Below are 23,971 nucleotides of genomic sequence, written 5' to 3'. Positions count from 1 at the left end.
AATAGCAACAGCAAAATAATAATAATAATAATAATAATAATAATAATAATAATAATAATTTATGTATACCCCGCCCATCTTTCCACTGCCTAAATTAGGCTATGAAGATGAAGAAAGCTTGAAGGGGAAACCAGGACTAGATATGGGTGGGGCAGGATTGTGAGTCCAGACTCTGCACTGAAAACAAATTCCTGGGTTGAACATGTATTCCGAGGCACCTTGTTCCTTAATTCTATGTCCTCAAAGCCTCCACTCCAAACCACTACTTTGCACCCAGGTCTGATTGGTGGCCCTTGGGGTTGTAGTAAAAAAAAACAAAGTACGGTAGATCCTTCAAGTCTGAAGACTGCCCAGCCTTGCCATAACACTTAACAGTTTTGTTTACCTCTTCCCCTCTCCTTGGAGCATGCTCCAGGCAGTGTACCAGGTCATGCTGGGGAGCGGGGAGCTTGCACTCTATCTTTTCATCCAGCTTCCTCCCTCCACATTGTTAAGAAATATAAGTCCAGATTGTTGTAACAATTGTTTTCTCAAAATTTATCTTCTGTACCATGAAAATAAATAAAAACAGTTGAAAAAAGAAAAGAAAAGAAATATAAGCCCAGAGCTGACGCAGCTTGACTAAAAGAGTGGGACAGCTCTTTTATGGTCTATGTCACTGTACAATCTTAGGTTCTTACTGCGGCTAATGTCGTGTGCACACAGCTTCCCAAAACTGTGGTGGGAAGAAGAGTTTGGATTTGATATCCCGCTTTATCACTACCCGAAGGAGTCTCAAAGCGGCTAATATTCTCCTTTCCCTCCCTCCCTCACAGCAAACACTCTGTGAGGAGAGTGGGGCTGAGAGACTTCAAAGAAGTGTGACTAGCCTAAAGTCACCCAGCAGCTGCATGTGGAGGAGCGGAGACGTGAACCCTGTTCACCAGATTACGAGTCTGCCACTCTTAACCACTACACCACACTGGAAGAGCACTGAATGCAGAATAAATGGGAGTGTGTCCACAGCCTAAGTGCTAAAGTTGTTATTGATGCTGAACAGGTCTCCAGCCACAGCGTGCAGGTTTTGAGGACTGGGTTACAATGAAAAGCAACACATTTCTTTGTACGTTTTGATAATTCCAAGTTTGGAAATGGGCTTGCACAAACACTTTAAAGGTCATTTATATGCCATGGCATTTTTAAAGCAAAACTCTTCTGTACCTTTGGTCCTGGAAGCCCTTCTCCTGGAGACCCCCTTTCTCCCTGAATACCTTGTGGTCCTTGAGGCCCCTGTAAAAATGTTTTTGAAAGCAAAATTCTGGAAATCAATAGCGAATCAATCAAAGTAGGATCTTCATACATCTTTGTGGTTTGGAGCTTAGTCTCAACCTGCCCTAAATTGCTAAAGTAATGCTATAGTTATGAAAAGCAAAAGTAGCTTTTTTCATGATACATCAAACAGCAGACAGCTATGAACTCCAGGTATAACAAGTTCTACTGGATTATGCTAGGAGTCCGTCCGTCCCCCCTGCCCCCGGCACCAGTAAAGAAAAGGCTTAAACATGTAAGCCTGCAAGGTTTACCCTGTAATAACCTGAAAAAGCAGACAAGTGTAAGCTCAACTTTAATAATAGATTCTTTATGGGCTCACCCAAGCTTTAAAATAGAGGCAGTGGTTTCACACATTCTAGGGAATTCTTTCCATATTGTCTTGTTTGCTGAGGAGATTGTGTGTGTGTTTGACAGAACCCCCTAGAGCAGGGTTTCCCAAACTTGTGTCTCCAGCTGTTCTTGGGACTACAGTTCCCATCATCCCTGACCACTGGTCCTGCTAGCTAGGGATGATGGGAGTTATAGCCTCAAAACAGATGGGCACCCAAGTTCGGGAAACCCTGTTCTAGAGGCATTGCAGAGAATGCTATTGACATTCACATGTTCTATGGTGCTGGAAACTCACACAGAATGTAGGCCAGATCTAGTAGGAAATATTATAGTTTTGCATAAGATGAGATGAACCCCCTTCCTAAAACAAACTCAGTATTTCCCTGCAGATGAATTTTTAAAATTTATTTCATAAAATGTATATACTGTGTTGATTGTAAACAACAACTCCCCACCCCACAAGTGGTATACAAAATGGGCGGCTGGCCGTGCCTGTATAACTGAAGAATTACCAGGATCCGTTTGCTAATTAGTATGTTTCATTCTCACTTCCAAAGTTATATTTACTGCGACAAGTTAGAAAATATCTCAGAATGAAGCAGGTAAGTGGATTTATAAATATGAACAAGAAATTTGGAGGTTGTCAATGTGGTGACCTCTGGAAATTGTTGGGAGTCCAACTCCCATCAGCCTCAATCTGTGTGGCCAATAATCAAGGGTGATGGGAATTGGAGACCAGCCAGCCCTGTGCCGCCGCCCCCAGGGGCACCCACGCGAGCCCGTCGACATACCCTGCGCCCCCTCCCCAACCCGCCCCCACGGGCAGACGGGCGCTCGCGTGTCGCTGGCGCAGCAGCTGCCGCCCATGGCGCTTGTGGGCGGGCTGCGAGCCGGCCGCCCTCACCTCCCATCCCATGTGGGGAGCCCCAGCTGGAGCGCTGGAAGGGCACGCAGAGCCCCACGCCATTCCAGCGCCATGCCCCTCATCCCCCGCTCACCCACCCCCCTCCCGAGGGGCGGCCAGCGCGGGAGGGAGGTGGCCCCAGAGGCGGAGAGGCGGCCCGCCAGGGGCGCCGGAGGGATCGCCGCGCCACGGCGGCAGATCTGCCTAAGACGGCCCTGAGACCAGCAGTATCTGGAGGTCCACATATTGGCTACTCCTGAAACCAAACCTTGAGTGCATCAGAAGCACTCTTTCTTTTTATGTGCATTGGTTTTTGCATATAAAGATGCAATTATTTGTTCCTAAGGGATTTCCCCTGTGTGATCTCCCCACGCACAGTACATACCGGTAAACCTGGTTCTCCAACTCCAGGTGGCCCAACAGGGCCTGGTCTTCCTGTTAAACCAATGTCACCCTTCAGAAAGAGATACGTTATGTTTGGATTTGAACAATATTATAGACACTGAAATGAAGCAGCATTCCGTGATTTAATACAATGATATTAAGAAGACTAGGGGGAAGTAAAACAAATCTGATACCTGTAATAATAACTTCATTTGCCCCTCTGTCTCTCTATATATGTCAAATTTTATTACCAATAAACTACTGAGAGTTACACCATTCTGTGCGTTCCCTCCCCCCTTTAAATGGTATGAATGTATTTGAACTGCATCCAGAATACCTTTCAGGTATTACAAAGACATCATTTATCCTTGTTTTAAGTTTTTTTTTTAAATCCAGCCATATATTATTTCAGCAGCTGTCCTTTAGCACAGTAGGCTATATGATTGACATTTTTACCTTGGGGCCAGGCAACCCTACTCCCGTTTCTCCAGTCAGTCCAGCAGGGCCAGGCAGGCCTCTTTCACCCTTTAGAAAATTGCAAAAACAAAAGAACTGGTTGAAACTTTCTGATAGGGTTTCAGAGAGAATAAAACCTGCTCCTCCCTCCCTCCTGCCCTTAAACTAAGGTACAATAAGCCTGCCACTTATGCGGGGGGTTAAGTTCCAAAGCCAAAATTGTGTATGGTCAATTGGGGTTCAATGTTAAGTGGGATTGCCAAAGTCATTTTTCCTGGAATCTCACCCCCTTTTAATTTTTTGCCACACGTGTAAAGCTGAATGTGCGCAAACTAAACGCTCCTAAGTTGCGGGGCATTTTTTTCACAATATATATCATAATGCTTCTGCCATGATAAAACTAGCAGATTGCTTGGAGTGGGAGTAATAAATGAAACAAGACTGGGAAACACATCCAAACATAGAAGGAATTAGCAGAAGTAGAAAAGATGGATGGATTTTCCCTGTTGTGCTCCTGCATTGAACATTGGTTTGCGCCGCCCTGTCTTGCCCTGCTTGTGAGTTCCAGTTTAACAAGGATAATTTCTAAAATCAATTCTGGAATCAGAGCATGCCCACTATGTTGCAGCTTTCAGTTCCTTTGCATCTTTTGCCCCTTGAATAATGTCATGGCCACGCTGATACACTGCCAGAAAAAGAAAAAGAAAAGCAGTCTTGATGTGACTGAGAATATGATTGCACCAATATTTTTTTTAGTGTGCTATTTCATCAATGCACAGCAGTGATTTTTGGGGTAGGACCACTCACTTTCCGCAGTGGGAGGTGTTGCAGCTGGGCATCCGGGCCCTTGCAGTGATCCGGCTTGGGGGCGGGGGGATTGATGCCCCCCTCATGCCAATCCTGGCCGCGTCAGAATATGACACTAAAATTTAACTGGGGTTGAAAGTATGTGTAGTTTTCAGTGATTGCTCATGAGTAACCAGCCTGACGCCGAGGTTTCTGAAACTAAGTTTCTTTATTGTGCAGATATGAACAGTGCAGCTATAAAAATACGTCTATCTCATCCTTCGGCAGAGTCCGGGAATGGCCCCTTCCGGTTCCTTGCCCAGCATAAAAGCCGCGGGATGCGGAACCCCCGCCTATCCCCTCTGCGTCCTCCCCCACTGCTCAAGTGGGGAGACGGAAGACGTGCCTCTCTTCCAACCTCTGCTTGGTGCGAGGGCTCTGCTTCCCTGTCAGACCCCTGACTCCTACTTCCCGGTCCCGTCTCCCCCTCCCCACTAGAGGAATCACTGCCTTCCTCACTGGAGGAAGATGAATTGCTAAGCAGTTGGGGCAGGGGCTCGCGATACCGAAACAGCCCTGGCAACTCTTTGCCTTGAGGTGAGGGCAGCACCCTGACAGTATGCAAAATTGGAAATTGCCCACATGGAAATTGCCCCAACCACATTTGGCCAACTTGAAGTGGATTATACAATCAATCTCCCTCTCCATGAGATTCTCAAGAAAAGCACTTTTGAAAGAGTCTAATGTGACCTTCTGGGTTGCTACATGCACGGTAACCAGCTTGAAAGCCAAACGCAAGATGAATTGCTATGAAGACTGTTTTCCTCATGGAATACATAACAGCGTGGTAACAAAAAATAATCTCAAAGTAGAAGAAAGCAGTTGTGTGTGGATCTATTTCTTACTAATTAATACTCATGTACTGTCCCATTGTTGGAGAGATGGCCTGGAGAAAAAAACAGCTTTCTCTTTCTTTTGAGAAGAAATTCAAGTGTCATAAAAAGCCTCAACAAGGTGTTATTTATGAGCTGTACTTTAATGGTTCCCTGCGGCTTAAAGCCATACAAAGCTCTGAATGGGTTGAAGTGCCTTGAAGGGGATTTTTTTTCCTGTGATGTGGAATTTCATATGACATCTCACTGTTAAACAACAATGGAGTTTATTCTTGCTTCTTATATATTCCATTTGGTGGTTTTGCAGACATGGCCGGAAAAGTCAGCACAGCTAAGATGGATAGAATTCATAGCAGAGGAAATATCCGAATAGTAGCAACATTTTCCTCAGGGATGGGGAGCCTGTGGGCCTTTCCAGATGTTACCAGATTACAATTCCCATCATCCTTGATCACTGGCCATGGTGGCTGAGGTTGATGGGAACTGGGAGTCCAACCACACCTGGAAGGCAATGGGTTTCCAAGCCATGGTTTACAGGGGTAGCCAGTGTGGAAACCTCCATAGGTTGTTGGCCAATGATTCACATCATCTCCGACCATTTGTCATGATGGCTGGGGCTGACAGGAGTTGGAGTCCAGCAACATCTGCCGGGCACCATGTTTCTTTTTAATAGTTTTTGGTTTTCCAGTTTCATATGACGCATTAACCGGGCCAACGTGAGTGAAAGCAAAAGTAGGCCCCCACATTGCAAAGGTAGCAGCAATCTCTCACAGCGTTTAGAATTAAATTAATGTAATGTTCCGGCGGCGGACGCCATTGCGGGTGGTCGTGGGTTGCTTCGGCTGCGAAGCACCCAGTCCATCCCGGGGGTTAGGAGCCCTGCTACCGCAAAGCGGGGCTCCGGTTGGGGTGCGGGAAGAGCGTCCCGCACTCTGGGCTCCCCGGCTGTGCCCGTTGTGGCTCCGAACCCTTCCCCCGCTCCCCCTGTAAAGGGGGAGTGGGGGTGAAGGGACGACGGAGCCGGGCTACAGGGGAAATGCCCCAACCGGGATGCAAATGCGGCGACAAAGCCTGTGATGAGCGTCTAAGTTCTACCTGTCATTAAGGAGCTGTTAAGAACCCAGAGGCTGTAAGTAATTGATTGACTCTTTGTTTTCCTGGAACGATCTGGGGGAAAGAAGAAAGGCAGCCCGCCTCCCTCCCTTCGGGGGGTGAAAGAAATTAACTCTTTAAGTGACTGCTGCTACAACAATCATTGAAAGCATTTGGAATTTGAAAACTGAGTCTGTTGAGATCTCCTTTTGGGGGTTAACTGAGGAAAAAATATCTCCATTTGAAGTTTTGGTCTTTATACTCCGGCGTAGGAGAAATGGCGGAGACTTGGACTTTCGTGGGAAAAAATTGAAACAAAGGAAGGAAGAGACAGGAACTGAAACTTGATACCCATCCTCCCCCCCAAGATGCTGGATTTTGCGCTCGTGTTGGCATTGAAGGATTGGGAGGATGAGGAAAAGCTTACTGTCTTTCAACTGGAACTGCTTGATCGAAAACTAAAAGTCTTGAGTGGAATTATAAATGGAAAGAACTTATTATCCACAGAAGAGGCTTTTCAAAAGTTTTACACAATGGAAACAGACTTTTGCAAAGAGCTGGGAGAGGTGTTGGAAGGATGGTCTGAGACGGCTGGGCAACTCCGACTGGAAGGGGGGCCGGTTTCTGGGGGTGGCAGCCCTGGAACGGGAAGATTTTTAATATCCAGACCCCGAGGTGGCAGCTCGGGGGCAAGGGACATAGAATTAAGATTTTTACAAGAAGAAGTAGTATGGCACAAAGAAACGGAGAAACCCAGAATGGAGGGGATGAATATCCTGAAGCTCGATGCAAGGTTTGTTGTGAATGCAGCCTGGATCTGTGGACATCCTGGACATCCAGAAGAAGATAATTGGAGAACCGGTTCTGGTGAAAGGCGGAAAAAAACAATGGACAGAGGGGGAGTGGGTTGAAATATTAAATGTATAATCCGAATGGTCTGCCACGGTATCCGAAATCGGAGTGTGAAGTCTGTTAATTATAAGTTTATTTTAAATAAGTAAGGAGATATTGAACTTTAAGTTAAAAGCAGCATGATAAACGATAGAAGAAATAGGTTTAGCTATAAGAATACTTGGTTAAGATTTAGGTTATAATGCAAAGATTAAGACAATTGTGTTTTTTCTTTTTAAGTAAAGTTAAATTTTTTATAGAGAAAAGTTGTTAAGGGAATAGTTTACTGTTTTAAAACCGAAGGTGTATAGGCGGGGGAAGTCAAACGTCAAGATTCAGAACTAGAATTTTTTTTTTTGTTGCAAGGTATATAGATAAGAAGAAGAATCCTGACATTATGTGTATTTGTATTTGTTTTGGTATTTGTAGGTGTGGGGTTGGGTTTGTGTTATTTTGTGAAAATGTCAATAAATTCTGTTTAAAAAAAAAAAAAGAATTAAATTAATGTCAAGAGTCTTGCCTTTGATCCTTGCATTCCTTCAGGTCCTTGGTCTCCAGGCAGTCCTTGGGAACCCTGTTAAATAGGAAGGCATTTTTAAAAACACTGTAATAATAATAAAAAAGACCTTGGATGAGTGCATTGTTAAATAGGAATATGACTGCTTTACTTCAATCCACACAAAGCAGTTTATTCAGTGTTCAAATAATTGTGATATTTGCCTATTACGTTCACTTACCATCTGTTTATCCTGGTTTGTTTTGCATTGGAAATGATTACCCTGCCTTTAGTTTCATGGCCTTCAAAAACCTGTATCATATGCATTTGTTTTTCCACTTGAAGCTCTGATCTGTAAGTTTCTTTCTGTCTGTTGTGCTTTTAGCTCATAAAACCCATTACTAGCACTGGCAACCCACAAAAATGGTCTTTCAGCCTGCTGGAGAATCCTGACTTGGATATTGCTACCTTAACCTCATTAAGCTAATGGTTAAAGAAAATGGCTGTGAAAAGGCTTTCCCTTCTCTGTGACACAAAAACCCCTATGTGCGTCCCCCCACCTCTTTGTTAAAGGTATGTGAGGACTATAGAGACTAGTTCTCTAAATACAGGAAGAAACAGAAGAAGGTCAGTCACTCACCAGCTTGTTAACCATGGGTTACTGATTTATTTCATTTATTAAGCACATCCCATAAAACATCCTGAAGTGATTTAACTATGAGAACACCAACAATAAAAACATATTTCGAGTCCAATACAAACACAGACAGGCATGCAAATCTCCACTTAAAAGCCTTGTTGGAAAAGGAAGGTCTTAAAAACACGATAATAGAGATGGCTGTCAACTTTCCCTTTTTTGCGGGAAATTCCCTTATTCCAGCGCCATTTCCCCACTGCAAAAGAAGGGAAGGTTGACAGCTATGAGTACCTGTCTGATATGTAACAGGAGATAGTTTCAAAGGGTAGGTGCCACCACACTAAAGGTCTGGTTCCTACACTGTACAGAACAGACTTCTTGATGAGAAGTATCTACAGGAAGTCCTCACCTGCAGAGTGCAGTGATCAGTTGGATATAGATAGCCCACAGTTCCAGGGACACAAAGAGTGATGGGATGGGGAGTTGGCATCAGTGACTGACAGCCAACATATACCGCATTTTTCCGTCTATAAGACGCCCCCCCCCCCCATGTATAAGATGCCCCCTATTTTCGGGGACTCAGATTTAAGAAAATGGGGGAGATATATCAGTGTATAAGACGCCCTCTAATTTTTGACATTAATTTTTTATAGGGGGAAACCTAGTCTTATACATGGAAAAATACGGTAATTCAGAGGAGGGACAATTTAGCTTCAGAAAGATGGCAGCCAGTACTGTCTTGAAGCAAAGGACTTCCACTCTCTGTTCATTTACCTGAAGACCTCGGAGGCCTCTTGGTCCACCTGGGCCTTCTGGACCCTGAGTGATAAGAGGAGAAATTATATGTGAGCCCATATACGGTGCAAAATATTACAAATCATACAGTGAATTGCCAGCAAGGGGAAAACAAAATGATTCAAATGTGGTAAGGATAACTGAAACATGGGCAGAAAGGCTAACGTCAAACTAGATGTTTAAAAATCCAGTTTGTATGATCATGCTCTCTGCAAATACGTAGCCTACCTAGCATTTCAGGACTATTTTCTCTCCAGTAAGTCTCTCTCTCTCTCTTTCTCTCTCTTTCTCTCTCTCCCCGCGCCCCCTATGACACCCAGTGTGGTGTAGTGGTTAGAATGTCAGACATAGACCTAGGAGACCAGGGTTCAAATCCCCACTCAGACATGAAGCTCACTGGATGACCTTGGGCCAGTCGCTGCCTCTCAGCTTAAACCTTCCTCAAAGGGTTGTTGTGGGGATTAAATGAGGAGAGGAATAACCAAGTATGCTACCTTGAGTTCCTTGGATGAAAAGGTGGGCTATAAGGGCTAATAATTATTATTATAATAATGGTGATTTTTACACATGGCTCACACTACTATTGCAGCACTGGGCCTAGAAGTTCTATGAGCGGTACAGTTTCTGATTATACAAGTCCTTACATTGCAATCTGATGTAGTTGACCATCAGTTACTTACTCTGTCACCTTTTATTCCTGGTGTCCCACATTCGCCTCTTTCACCCTTAGATTGAGAAAAGCGCAATCAATCATTAATATTATCTCAGAACTTTTGAAAAATGTGTAATGTTCTTGTCAGTGCTTTATCCCCACCCATTCCCATTCTATTTCAGATGCGAAATTCTTTGTCCTCAAATCCAATAAATCAATATGGCTGCATTGGTCTTTAGCATGCAGCACCTAGTTGATTCAAGAAGGCGAAAAATCCGTACCTTTTCTCCTTTGTATCCAGACTTTCCCTGATGGGAAAAAGAAGAAGAGCAGAATGCATATTGAATAAATTACCACTGACACTAAACAGTAATTACTAATTCTGGTTCCTGCCCCCCACCCCCCGCTATGCTTTTAGCTGCTCCTATTTTATCTGTAAGCCGCGTTGAATCCCTGTCAAGGGAAAAGGCGGGGTATATATACATATATCAGCAGCAGCAAAATTTACAGCAAGTACTAGGAAAATAAATCTTACTTATTAATCCAGAGTTTTAGAATATGTAACAGAAATGACAAATTTATTGGCTGACTCCATCCAGCCTGCTTTGCTTGCATTTGGTGATTAGGGTCTCTTTGCTTTTGGGGTGGGGTGGGGAGGCACTGCCCTCTCCCTCTGTTTCGTTAGAAATCAAACCCCTAGAAAAGTTTCAGAAGTTGCTCTGCAAATTTTGGAACGGGTGCTGCTTTCCATCACTAGATATGTGTGATGAAAAACACTCCAAAAACAGACCAATGAGCTGTTGCGTGTAGAATGAGTATTGTCTTGATTTATGCTTCAGATATGAAAATATGTAATAAAGCTGGTACTGCAAATGCCATTGGGTATCATTGCGAGTGCCAACAGCAAGCTATTTCCTGTGTCATTCCAGTCCTGGAAATACGGCAGAAATATTGCTGACATGATTTGGAAGAAGAAGAAGAAGAAGAAGAAGAAGAAGAAGAAGAAGAAGAGGAGGAGGAGGAGGAGTTTGGATTTGATATCCCGCTTTATCACTCCCCGAAGGAGTCTCAAAGCGGCTAACATTCTCCTTTCCCTTCCTCCTTCACAACAAACACTCTGTGAGGTGAGTGAGGCTGAGAGACTTCAGAGAGAAGTGTGACTAGCCACCCAGCAGCTGCATGTGGAGGAGCGGGGACGCGAATCCGGTTCACCAGATTACGAGTCCACTGCTCTTAACCACTACACCATGCTGGCTGGAAGTACACAAGAAACCTGAATCACATGACAGAGTTTTTATGTGAGACCTTAGGACTTGATTGGATCTTGCATAACCATGAGCAGAATGAGCAGTCTTTTTTTGCATTTTATTGCCCTTTGACATTTTATTGCTCTTTGACATTGCTGCTTGCAAGTTATTTTCTTCACACCCTTCTTTATATTCTCTTGCATTTTAAGAAGGCATGCCCAAAAAGTAAAAACAAGATCAAAAAGGAGCAATAATATATATGGGGCAGATGTGTTTTTAAATAACGTTGAGAGTTTCCCTCAAAGCAAATAAATGCATGATAGAAAATATATATATATATATATGCACACATATATAATTTTTTTACCTCTGTCCCATCTCTTCCTGGAATTCCATTTAAGCCTGGCTCCCCCTAGAAACATCAGGGTGTTGGGTTATTACTTTGCTTAGCATTCTGTATTCAGTGAAAATGTTGTCCATTTAAGTTAAGATTACATTATATATTGCTGAAAACAGATGGGGAAAATGTACCCTGCTGTTCAAACTACCTCCATCTTCAATGCAAAACATAATTTATATTCAGAATTGTGGGTGTTTTAGAACCGTGGTTCCCAACGTGGGGCACACACCCCACAGGGGGGCAATTTGATTTTTAAGGTGGGCAATTTGAGAATGAGTTAGGCTTGCTCCACATGAATAGGAGCTCACTTTTTGAATAATAAGAATTATATGTCACGGGGGGTGGGGTACACCAGGATTTTAGAGATGCTTAGGTGGGGCGTGGCCAAAAAAAAAAGGCTGGGAACCACTGATTTAGAATTATTTATACCCCCTCAGTTGTAAACTGCCATGTGGTGACTGAGCATGCTTTTATTTCAACATGCTCCTGTCTTAAATTACTGATGTTAACCAATGAGCATTTCAGTTAAATCAAATGTCTTGTTACCTTCACGCCCTTTGGACCAGGGGCTCCATCATCACCAGGGCGACCCTTTTTACCCTGGAAGCAGAAAAACAACAACAGAGTGAAGTTAAATGGAAAGCCTTGTGTTTAAACTTCATCTGTGAATTGCATTTTTAAAGATGCAAAGAAAGGGTGAGGCCCCTTGGTTTGTATTCTTACTATTAGGGAAATGATTCCATGATTGCAGGAAACAAGTAAAATTCTAAAGATTTCCCTCTCACACTTGAAGCTTAAAGCAACTCATGCTCCAATCAGTGCAAGAGCTACATTGGCCAGAATGCTGGGTCATTCTCAGCTTTTCAAACAGCTCATTGGTAGATATAATGTTTTCATGAACATATGTTTTCTATTATGGTGTTTCCAGGTGCCTTTTTTATTATTAATCATTCATCCTGGGCAATTAGATGATGTTATGCTAAGGCAAGTGTTGTTGTTGTTGTTGTTGTTAATTACATTCATATACCACACTTCATCTGAGGATCACAGGGTGGTTTACAGTATATAAGCACAAAAATACATAATAAAACCCTACACTTTCCAGTGCATTTCCCCCCTACTTGTTGAAAATGAATAAATAAATGTATCCAATCTTTAGGGGAAGCATGTTTGTTGCACAAGACCTCCCAAGCCACTTACAACTGCACAACATGAGATTGAACCCCATCCCAAAGAGTCGAAGAGCTGCAAGTAGTCTTAGACTCTTTAAAGGGGGGGACACACACACCATGATTTGATTCCACGTGGCATTTGGGTGTGGAATTGTCATGCTTTCCTCAGTTGCTTTTTGTAGGGCATCTTCATGGCACCATCATCCAATCATTGCCATGCTATATTTTTCCTGTGGTTCTTCTGTCTTTTGTCAAACCATGAAGCAGTCCCTTCCAGACAGGTGTTTATTGTAAGAATGGCGATTCTCACGCACGCAGGGTTTCTGTAACGTTCACACATCACTGGCATCAACATGCCAGCTTATATCCCCCCCCCATCATATAATGCTGATTTTCCTTTTCCAGCTGCAATCTCTTCCCTCAAAAACCCTTACATTTTCACATTCACACTAAACCATGGTTTGGCTTAGCATTACATTATAGCTGTTATGTAGGTAGCCCTCATCTGTACAGCTGAATGTGAAGGCTCTCCACACAATCAAGGATCCTATCATTTATGAATGAACATCTTGCTCTCTCTGGATCACTCAGCTGTTGCCTCTGAATATGTATTTAATGAAATAGATATTACTGGTAATTAATAAAACAATGCCACCATTAAAAAATAAGCGGTTTTTGTAAACCACTCTGGGATTGTTTACAATCAAGTGGTGTATATTTTTTTAATAAAATAAATAAGATAAATAAAACACGAAGGAAGTAAATGGAAAAAAGATACTTACAGCAGGGCCAGGAAGACCCCTTTCTCCTTTTTCACAGTTACATATAGGAGGCTGGGGACACTTTGAATAGAAATAACCATACAAATTAACCATCAGATCCCACCTAGGCAGAAAGCTCTACAGCTCTTTTATTTTCCTATAATTTATTTATTTAACCACAAGTAGAAGAGATCTAATCTTGAAACAGTACTGAAAATGGATGCTGCTTTACGGTGCTGTTTTCTAATCAATATTTTCACAGTTTCCCCACAACATAGTCAAAACTTACATTTCTCATTTCAGTTACAGGTGGATAGCCGTGTTGGTCTGCCATAGTCGAAACAAAATAGGAAATTCTTTCCAGTAGCACCTTAGAGACCAACTGAGTTTGTTCTTGGTATGAGCTTTCGTGTGCATGCACACTTCTTCAGGTATCTTCAGATACCTGAAGAAGTGTGCATGCACACAAAAGCTCATACCAAGAACAAACTCAGTTGGTCTCTAAGGTGCTACTGGAAAGAATTTCCTATTTTATTTCTCATTTCGTTATGGAATCCATACTTCTTGTTCATGTTTCAGCTTTCTGGCTGGTGCTGAATTCTGTGTTCCCTACTGAAGTGATAAATTTACAAATATCTCCATTTCAGATTTTTCTAGTAGTCCTGGGTGAACTGTAGCTGGGCGGAATCTCAAATGTCTGTGTGGTGTAGAAGTACTCTAACAACTGTGACTCAGTTCTTTTTCATATACAGTACAGCAGAGTTAAACTTTGGTCTTTGCTACCACAAGATGTTGTGACTGCCACCAACTTGGGTGGCTTTTGTGTTTTTTTTAAAAAAAGGGATGAGACAAACCCCCCCTTTCAAGACTATCGATGTCTACTAGTCATGACGACTGTATTACGTCCAGCATCAGAGGTAGCATGGCTTGGAAAGCCAATTTCTTGGCACCACAAGCAGGACATTATAATTCTGATTGTGTCCAGCTTGTGCGTTTTTCATAGGCATCTGGTTATCCAATGTGAGAAGACAATACTGGACTAAAAAAACTAAAATGGCCTCTGGCATGATGGAGGAAGGCTCTTATTTTCTTATGTGATACCCTTGGGACTTAGCGTTAGGTGTTTCCACTTATAGATTATAGATATATTCAAAGTGCTATTGCTGGAACAAGAAACTGCAAGCTGCATCAAAGACCAAACAAATTTACATTTTCTTATTTCACTTTTTAGTGCTCATCATTTCGCAAGACTTACTCTTCTTTTTTCTGTTTGTTTTAATTTACTGAAATGGTAACAACGAACATAGTTTTGGCAAGATAGTTTGTTGTTTCACCACCACTCTCTAATTTAAAATGTTGTAGATGTAATCCATCTTCCCCAGTCCACAGTTAAGACTTACCCCTTCTTCTGCCAGATCTTTCTGGGGAGACAAATAAGTGCAAACAAAATTAATTATTTTATAAGTAATAAGGCACACTGTGAGAAAAATGAAAAAAGAGACTTTGCTGGCTGGGAAGGTGCCGACATAGAGCCAGCATATGCCTATTTCTTGTACACAAACAGAACAAATCATAGGAAGAAGCAGAGTACTAGGTATTGCTGGTTGTTCAAGGTCCAGAAACAGGGCATAGATATGTGCTCCCTAGGGATTCAATTAAAACCCACAAATTAGGAATGCAGTGTAAAATGTCACTGTATAAAAGCCTATCATCATGTCAGGAATGTGTCCCCAGAGATCAAGCACTTGGGAGAAGAATGATTAATCCAAATTGGAGCATCCCATGCTGCAGGCCAATTAATTTTGAAGGGATTCTTTTATTGTGAATATTGATTATGAATGTTTACATGTAAATGTTTGTGTAACTGGTTTTGTACTTTTTAAACTACAGGAAGCCCGTAACCTATGCGCAGTTAACTTGTGCACATTGAGCTTTACAGGCATGGCAGATAGATAGAGAGATATCTGGGGGAAATGGCTTTGGCAATCCCACCCGCCATTGAACCCAATGAGTTTTGACTAGATACAATGTTGGCTTTAGGCACGATCCCCGGAACATGACCCTTGTGTACATTGTGGGCTTACTGTACTTAGAAGCAGTGATATTAAATATATAAAATGAATGAAAGAATGAATAAATGTCATGATAGAAATATTGCTTCTACCCCCTAAACTAGCCTGCTGCCCTCAGGAGGATGTTTTCTTATGGTCAGTGTCCAACCCAGTCATCTTCCATATATGAAATGCAGCATACTTACTTCAGGCAGCAAAATGTCTTGGGCCCACTCTTAGTCAGCACCCATTAATATTGAATTGACGAACCATAAAAGTTCAGAATTGATTATGTGGCCTTGTGAATAAAAGTGAAACCAAGTTGTTCAGCAACAACAAAAAATCTAGTAGTGTGTGTGTGTGTGTGTTTAACAAACTACCACAGCTGAGATAATGTTGAAGCTATGGCCTTCTTCAGTCATGCTCATCCACATGGGAAGGAGGGGAGAGGAAAGCCATGTTGTATGAGGGTGTGGCCCTCTGCTCATGTCAGTTTTTTTGATACAACTCATTTGTGAAAGGACTGAGACAGATGCTGTCACTCCCTGCTTGAGCTCGAGAAACGCTGCAGTTGAGGTGACAGACACAGTTGAGGAGTGGGAGCTGGAAGTGGTGGTGGGCATCCTTCAAGAGATAAAAGGGCAGCATCTAGGGGTCACAGCAGGGAGGAGGGGTATGGGAGAAACAGAGGAGAAACACAGAAGAAAGATTTACGAGTAGGTAGAAGCAAAAGAGACGAACTGCACAATAAATTTATGTTGTCTCAGTGAAAGCAATGAAGAGGGAATAGAGGAAGAAGAACAGGCAGGAGTGGACACTGTACAGGGAGTGTCAGGAGAAGAATTATGTAAGGGAAGACGGGCAAGAAAACACTGCATATAAAGCAAAACACAGCAGAGTCCTGTGATGAAAGGCGGGTAACAGAACTCTTTGAGTACGTTCCCCACCAGGGGCCTCTTTGAGAACAAGGACTCCTGGGGCGAAAAGCAAGGATAGAGGTGACACCATTATTATAATACTAGAAGTGCAGCGTACACTTATATTCTGTTAAGTATAGTATATGCTTTATATAGGCCCCACTGAAATCTTTGTCCCTACCATTTCTTTGAGAATTCTCTCCACAACTCCTTTCTCTTGCAGATTGAAGACAAACCTGGATGCCGGGACACTGGCCAGGAGCCGAAGCTTGGCGGCATTGGCCACCTCCTCGGCCACTCTGGTCATCCCCACTGTGAAGAACACGATGCCTTGGTGTTTAGCATCGGCAGTGGCTGAGAAAATATCTGGGTTTCTCGGGTGGTCCACTCCGTCCGTCAGGAGCACGGCTACTTTCACGCTACCGTGAGTCCCCTCCGTCATGTAGAGCTGCGTGAGGTTGGTGATGGCGTAAGTGGTGTAGGTGCCGTGGCCGATGTAGGTGATGGGGGCGATGCGGGATTTAAAGGCATCTGGGCCCTTCCAATCTCTGAAAGTTTGCTCTATGAGGACAGTGCTGCTGTACTGCAGCAAGGCCATCCTCCAGCTGAGGGAACGTCCAGAGGTGAGCTGCAGCCCTTTCATCCTGTCCACTATCTCCAAGATAAACGTCTTCTGTTGTTCATGATTGAAGTTCTTTGCACTCTCCGAACTGTCCAAAAGGAAAGCCATTTCCAGAATGCAGTCTTCATCTAGAAATAACACATCACCAGGTAAATAATTTGCATCATTACGGGAGCTATGGTTTGTTACAGTTCTCAAAAGCGTCTATCCATTAAACCCTCTCCACAGAGAACTGGGGCTCTGGGGCGGCAGGGGGATGGGGTGGGGGAGAAGGGCCTCCTAACAACTCTCTCAGCACCCTTCACAAACCACAGCTCCCAGAATTCTTGGGGGGGGAGGCATGACTGTTTAAAATGGCCTAGGTTAATCACTTGATAAATGTAGAGAATGTTACTCCCATTAGAGTTGGGCTGAAGTGACAAGAACAATTTCTCAGCAGTCCCACCCACCTTGAAATTGACATTTTGCCAATATTTCAGGGGTGAGGTGAAATACAGTTTGGGGGAAAGTGAATCTGAGCAGCTGCCATTTTGTTTGTTTTTACCCCTGCCCCATCCCAGTAAGTAGCAGCAACACCACTGTTGGGAAGTGGCACCAACCCCATCACATTGGACACTCCTGCCTACCACTACATCACAGTCCTTCCTCGCAGGTGTGTTCAGACTTTAATACATTTCAAAGCAATCCCATCCAGATAAACTTTGGGATCAGAACCAACCATTTCAAAGAATCTGTTAAAATTCAAAGTAGTCACCTTGGTCACTTGGACTGGGATACTTTTCTACTGCATTCGAGAGGAATGGTTTGGGCTTCTGTTTTCTGATTCCATTTCTTTTTTCTTCGTTGGTGTTTTGAGCCAAAAAGACTTGGTGGTCCAGCAGAAACAAAAGCCACCATAACCTAGAGGACATGGTTTGCTTTGTTGGCCAAAAAGACACAAGAAATTGTGATTGCGAAAGCAAAACAAAGCACACAATACAAAAATGCAAAGCAAACAAAGCTAGTTTTCTACTTGCAATATGGAGATCACCTTGTTACCATCTCAGCGGAAAGGATTTAATGATTATTTTTAATTGTTCTTTGGTGGCTTTTTAAAATGCACCATAATTTAATGTACATTGCTTACAAATGTCAATGATTAAACAGTATATAAATACCTTAAATAGACAAATAAAAGCACGTGATCCATTCATCTAACATTTCCTAGGAAATGTCACTTGCAATGATACCACTGCATGCATTAACAGGATTTGCCATATTTACTATGTCTAAAAAAATATTATTTGGCAAATTTATATCTTCTCCTTCCTCCAAGGAGTCCAAGCAACTTATAGTATTTAAGTTATATTGCATTTCCACACACACACCAACAGTCTGTAAACTGCAAACATGTGGACAGATTGTTCATTTTAAATTCTATAATACTACAGCATCTAGGTTAGAGGCATCGAATAGTCATAAGTAACAACAACAATAATCTAGAAAGTATTTTACAGCAGCTCTTCAAGGTAGGCTGATTGATAATGACTTGCACTAGACCACCTGGAATGCTTTCTGGCAGATCAAGGATTTGGATTCCTACCCCAATGAGTACAATTTTCTAGCCACTATGCCATACAGGGTTATTTCCATAGGTTTTATCCCACTCTGCTGCCAAAAGACTCTCAAGCAGTCAAAAGGTCTAGAGTGGAGCTGAAGGACAGGTAGGCAGAGCTGTACAGCAATCTTTGCTTGCCTTCCATAGGTTGAGGTTGTGGCACAGCTTGAAACTTGAATAACTACAACAAAGAATGTGGCAGATTGTGCATCTACGTCTGCAAATTAATTTTTACCCATATGTTTCTATTTAAGAGGGATGCATTACATATAGATCAGTATTCAAGAGGAATATGTTGCCCAAAGGCCTGGTGTTTGATACCAAAATCAATGTCAAGTACCTGATTCTATAATAATTCGCTTGCTGCAACAATTTCAATTTCACCCCTGGGAGCTGTTTCCAAACATGAAACTGGGATTTAAAAGGGAATAATATTGACACCAGAGATATAAACAAGCCCCCCGTGCCTCTGTCCTTTAGTTAGTTTTACAGTTTCCTTTGCTGTTTCTTTTATGGCTTGCTGGTGGCAAAAACTACCTTGATAAGAGCTTGTTGGGGAGTTTCAGCCCTCCTTGCAGAGATTTCACCGCCCAGTATTCTACACACATAGTCCCAGCATAAACACAGAAAAAGTGCCAGTCACATTGGGGGGGGGGGTTCGGCTGCGATAAAGATCTCCCCACACATAAATCTATGTATCTTTTGTGTATTGGTTTCAAACCGTCTGAACTCAAGGGTGAGAGGAATGAGCAATAAAAAGCCTACAGCAATCCAACTCCCTGCTAAAAGGCTGGTGCCTATAAAAGACATCTTAATCTTGCACGGTTTGTCCTTGCACAACACTGCAGTTGGCTGGGGGCTGGCGGGCAGGAGAGGATTCTTACCTCTGTCTGTTGGATGCACCAAGTTCTGTGGTGATGAGTGCTGTGTCTGGGAGAAGAGACTTCTGCCTGATGTTGCTGCCTAGGCTATTACCGACTCAGAGCCTTCCACTCTTGAAGTGAATTGGAGAGGGAGCAGGAGGGGGGGAGCAGGAGGAGAAGAAGAAAGTTTGACAAATGAAAGGGACCACTCCTCCAATCATCTAGTTCCACCGAAAGCTACAGCCACACTGACTCAAATTCCATCCAGGACACATTTATTCGCAATTGTTTTACTCATCCCCAGGCTACGTAAATCCGTGTGTGGTAGTATGACCAAGTTTATATTCCACCTTCGTACTCACACACCTGGACTCAACAAAGCTGTTTAATTCATTGGGGGCAAATGGTTTTCTTATTTTTTTTCAGCTGCGGAGAAGAAACTGTTTTTGTGTGTGGTACCGTGGAAACCTCATTTATAGAAATAGGATTGTCAAACATGCCTGCACCTAGGTCTCATTATTCTGAGAAATATTTGTTCCATAGTTCAGGTTAATACGAGAGGCATTATTGCTCAATTTTCATGAGATCTGGAAATTGGACATGAGTCTCGGGGGCAACACCAATTAATGTGGTCTCGTGTGTCTTCTACATAACTCACATTTTCCTTAATTGTTTTGTCAAAGTAGCTTACCTACTTGCTTAGAACTCTCTCTCTAGCCCCTGATGGGTAAACCCAGAATTGCTTCATCTACCTAACAGTAGAGCAAATATTTTCAAAATCTTAACATGCATCTGTATCAGGGCTAAAATAATTGTGCTGTTATTCACATCTTTAGTCCATGTTTATTATCCCCCAATAATTAGCCAGTGTATCACCCAATTTCCCTTGAAATGTTGTGAGAGGAGTTTCCTGCTTGCATTTCCCCCAGGTAGCAAAATTACCGCAAAAATCACAGTTCAGTAGTCTATCTGGATCTGGGTTCAAGTCTAGGACAACCTTAAAAAAACAGAAAAGAAAAATGGCATGACTCAATCCTTAAAGTTTTCAAAAGAAGTGTGCTTCTAAAAAAAGAGAGATAGAGAAATAAGTTCTGTTGCTGGCTGAAGAGGCCCCAGACAGAACAACGCAGCAACGCTCCCCCCCCCAAAGAAACATGTTAAACTCGAATATGGATCTGTAAGAAGCAAGAAATCCCCCCCACCCAAATTATCATTTGTTACTCGTGCCTGTGTGTGTGTGTGTGTGTGTGAGTGTGTGTGTGTTTAGTAGCAACTCCTTAGATGCATAGTGTTCTGAAGCAGTTCTGTTTTGCTTCAGGACAAAATTTTATTTTGCCCAGGTGCTTTCTTGCCTGGGTGGCTTAGCAGATTTCTCGCAAGCTTTATGGGCAAGTGCGCATGACACATGACAACATTCTCACTAGAATTCCTGGTATGTGACATGTTGCATGCTACATCGGGCGCTTACAGACTTGTAGCTGCCTGAAATGATAATATATACCGTAACCCACAACTTGAAATATACTTTTAAGTGCTGAAGGGGAATGCATGTGTAATTTTAAGATTTTCTGTACTTACACAGAAAACTAAGTTGATATTTTTTACTTGACCGAACGACTTCTTTTTACTTGTATCATTAATAATAATAAAAACAGTAACAATAATCATTTTAAGTAGAGGTTTTTATTCCAGTCTGAATTAAAAATTGTTTTTATATGAATTTGTTTTCATTGTTCTCTATCAGAGATCATCCTATAGATATATTTTGTTTACATTTTTATTCAAAAATCGCCTTGGGATTTTCATAGGAAGCAAATTAATGGAAATAAAAATGATGATGATGATGATGAAAATGATAAACACAGCACAATAGGGAAAAATCAGAAAGAAAGTCAGTTAGTTCCACACTGTGGACTCAACTTTTATTGGTGTTTGGCATCTATTTATTTATGTATTTATTGTTATGATACGTCCTGGGGGGGGGCAAGTTGTGAGACTGACCCCCAGGTAGGGACGAAGCCTGCGTGCCCTCCTGGCTACTCGAGTCCAGGGGCACATTGATAATATGCGATTGCTCTCCAGCGTGAAGAACAACACACACAAGCCATTAAGGCTATAAACTACTTTATTGCAGATAAAATGCAGAGTATGTCTCTGCTAGCCAGCTCATGATTTCAGAGCTGTCTATAATAGCATCCAGCATCTCTCGAGCCAGAACTGAAAGTAAAGTACAACAGTACAGTACAAAACATCACGTGTGTGTGGGAAAGCTGGTAGGACTAGTGGCTTTCCCACAGGATAAAAACAGACACAGTCATGCTGGCCTCGCTGCTGCAGCTGCTGCAGCTCGGCTTGTAATAATATCATAACATTTATTTCATTCCGTCCTCTTCAATGCAAATATTCGCAGAGCAGCTCATAATATAATGCTAAAACAAAAAACAAAAAAATTAAACAACCCAAAACAGAAAGTTTGACAAAACACAACACAGAAACATTGGAAGATGCCTTATACCAAGGCAGACCATTGTTCCGTCTAGCTCAGTACTGTCTACACTGACTGGCAGCCACTTTTCAGGATTTTCAGACTCAAGTTTCTCCCAGCTCTACTTGGAGAGGCTGGGGATTGAAACTGGGACGTTCTGCATGCAGTTCAGATTCTCTACCACTGAGATGCAGCCAGAGCATTTTTCAGCTGGAATCCACCAGAACTCAGTTCCAGCACCTCTCAGGTGGGCGCCATTGCCATTATATATATTTTTACCTATTTATAAGAGAACAAGGGAGGCATTCATGATGAGTTGTGGCACTTCCTTTTCTAGAAAAATAAAACTGGTTACAGCCTTTCCCCAGGCAGATGAAAAACAGAATTAAATCAACCGGCGAAAAACAACCAGAGAAACGAAAAGGATTTCAAGAAACTTGGTGACAGATGAACATCTCTGGGGATGAGCATGCTGTGAACTATAAGCAAACAAAATGTTATTTGTAGTACTTCATGGCCTCGGGACAGTTTTTTGACCATTGAACCTGACAGCGATTTGCAGGGCAGATGACAAAAAAAATCATGACCCAACCATAGCATTTAGTGTGCATTTTTGTACCTGCAGGCTGAGGTTAAAGTGTGCATGCAGTCGCTTGCCTAACCCTCAGTGTTAACATACTTTGGAAACGATGTCTGGTAATTTAAATGAAGCAGGCTTCCAGGTGAGAATGATTGGAACGGTGGCCCAAGGCACACCTTCTTCGAACAACTCCTGTAACATGTACGTTACAGTTTCAGTGTATCTGACTTCCGTTTCAGTGTATCTGAAGAAGTGTGCATGCACACGAAAGCTCATACCAAGAACAAACTTAGTTGGTCTCTAAAGTGCTACTGGAAGGAATTTTTTATTTTATTTTGTTATGTACGTAACAGGCTATGTTGTTAAGGAATTTACATAAGAAGATCTCTGTTGGATCCGATCATGGGCCCATCCATGGGCCCATGGGCTAGCCAATATGGTGGCCTCCATATTGGACTACAGCCCACATTGTTCCTGACCACTGGAATGCTTATTCTTGAATTGACTTTAGCTCTCCTATCTATATTTAGAGTGGGTGTACTGTACCTTACTACTATAAACCGATGGTCATGAAGTTCCTTGTGGCGATACAGCTAGAAATTCCCAGGAACTGGAGAGGAGCAGAACGTCTCTTCCTTAAGTAAGAATAAGAATAAGAATTTTATTTATATGCCACCCATCCGACTGGGTTCCCCCAGCCACTCTGGGCGTCTCCCAAGAAAATATTAAAAACACAATACGACATCAGCCATTGAAAACTTCCAGAAACAGGGCTGCCTTCAGATGTCTTCTAAAAGTCAAATACTGCCCCACCTATCCCCCCCCATCCCACCCACCTCTCTCCCCCTTTTCTTCCTAATGTCTCAACAACAAAAACGGATTTGTAAAAATGTTATACGGGAAAATACGAGAGAGACATTGCAATACCTTTGTAAATCAAGAAATTCTTTAATAAAAATATATTTTTTTAAATATAAAAAGTATAAAAGTCAAATAGTTGTTTATCTGTTTGACATCTGATGGGAGGGCATTCCACAGGGAGGGCTCCACTGCTGAGAAGGCCCTCTGCCTGGTTCCCTGTAACTTCACTTCTCACAGTGAGTGAACCACCAGAAAGCCCTTGGAGTTGTATCTCAGTGTCCAGGCTGGACGATGGAGCGGGGCATGTTCCTTCAGGTATACAGCTATAATACTGGTACAAAAGAGTTTGTCAACTAGCCTTGTATGAAAAGCTGACCCAGGAAAGGAGAAAGCCATGGGAGGAAATCAAAACTGATAAATTTACGATGATTTGGTATCCTTTTATCCCATTTATTAACAAAAGTTAACACTTCCCGCACCCAAAGCTCCCTCCCTCCTCCCCCTCCCCTCTGGCCTGAGGATCTGCCCTCCCCTATTTCTTCCTCCTTAAAATTTCTTTAAACCGTTTTCATTCATTTCTTCTACTATTGTAAAAAGTGACACTGCGGTAAATGACTCTTCTGACTGCTGAAAATTACTATCTATCTATCTATCTATCTATCTATCTATCTATCTATCTAGGACAGGCATGTCTAACAGGTAGATCGTGATCTACTGGTAGATCACTGGACGTCTGTGGTAGATCACTGGTAGATCACGGTGGGAATACGTTTTTGGTTTCTCCCGTG

The 23,971-nt window shown here is 42.5% G+C and overlaps 1 protein-coding gene across 1 annotated transcript in view; it reads right to left on the bottom strand.

The window, feature by feature from the left end:
* LOC117046851 (collagen alpha-1(XXVIII) chain-like) overlaps positions 1-22,523 on the bottom strand; it is a 44,924-nt gene extending 22,401 nt beyond the window's left edge. Inside the window, exons 1-15 of the mRNA XM_033149351.1 lie at positions 22,422-22,523; positions 20,200-20,254; positions 17,552-17,827; positions 16,357-16,925; positions 14,608-14,628; positions 13,229-13,288; positions 11,821-11,874; positions 11,242-11,286; positions 9,909-9,935; positions 9,656-9,700; positions 8,955-8,999; positions 7,568-7,621; positions 3,386-3,454; positions 2,931-2,999; positions 1,201-1,269 (exon numbers count right to left, since the gene is read on the bottom strand). Coding sequence (XP_033005242.1) covers positions 1,201-1,269; positions 2,931-2,999; positions 3,386-3,454; positions 7,568-7,621; positions 8,955-8,999; positions 9,656-9,700; positions 9,909-9,935; positions 11,242-11,286; positions 11,821-11,874; positions 13,229-13,288; positions 14,608-14,628; positions 16,357-16,925; positions 17,552-17,827; positions 20,200-20,254; positions 22,422-22,523 — 1,560 coding nt within the window. The remainder of the gene's footprint in view (positions 1-1,200; positions 1,270-2,930; positions 3,000-3,385; positions 3,455-7,567; positions 7,622-8,954; positions 9,000-9,655; positions 9,701-9,908; positions 9,936-11,241; positions 11,287-11,820; positions 11,875-13,228; positions 13,289-14,607; positions 14,629-16,356; positions 16,926-17,551; positions 17,828-20,199; positions 20,255-22,421) is intronic.
* Positions 22,524-23,971: the final 1,448 nt, after the last annotated feature.

The sequence above is a fragment of the Lacerta agilis genome, chromosome 1 (genome assembly GCF_009819535.1).
Source record: "Lacerta agilis isolate rLacAgi1 chromosome 1, rLacAgi1.pri, whole genome shotgun sequence".
NCBI lineage: Eukaryota > Metazoa > Chordata > Lepidosauria > Squamata > Lacertidae > Lacerta > Lacerta agilis.
Note: the sequence above shows the minus strand (reverse complement) of the source record. Positions and strands in the feature narration are given on the sequence as shown.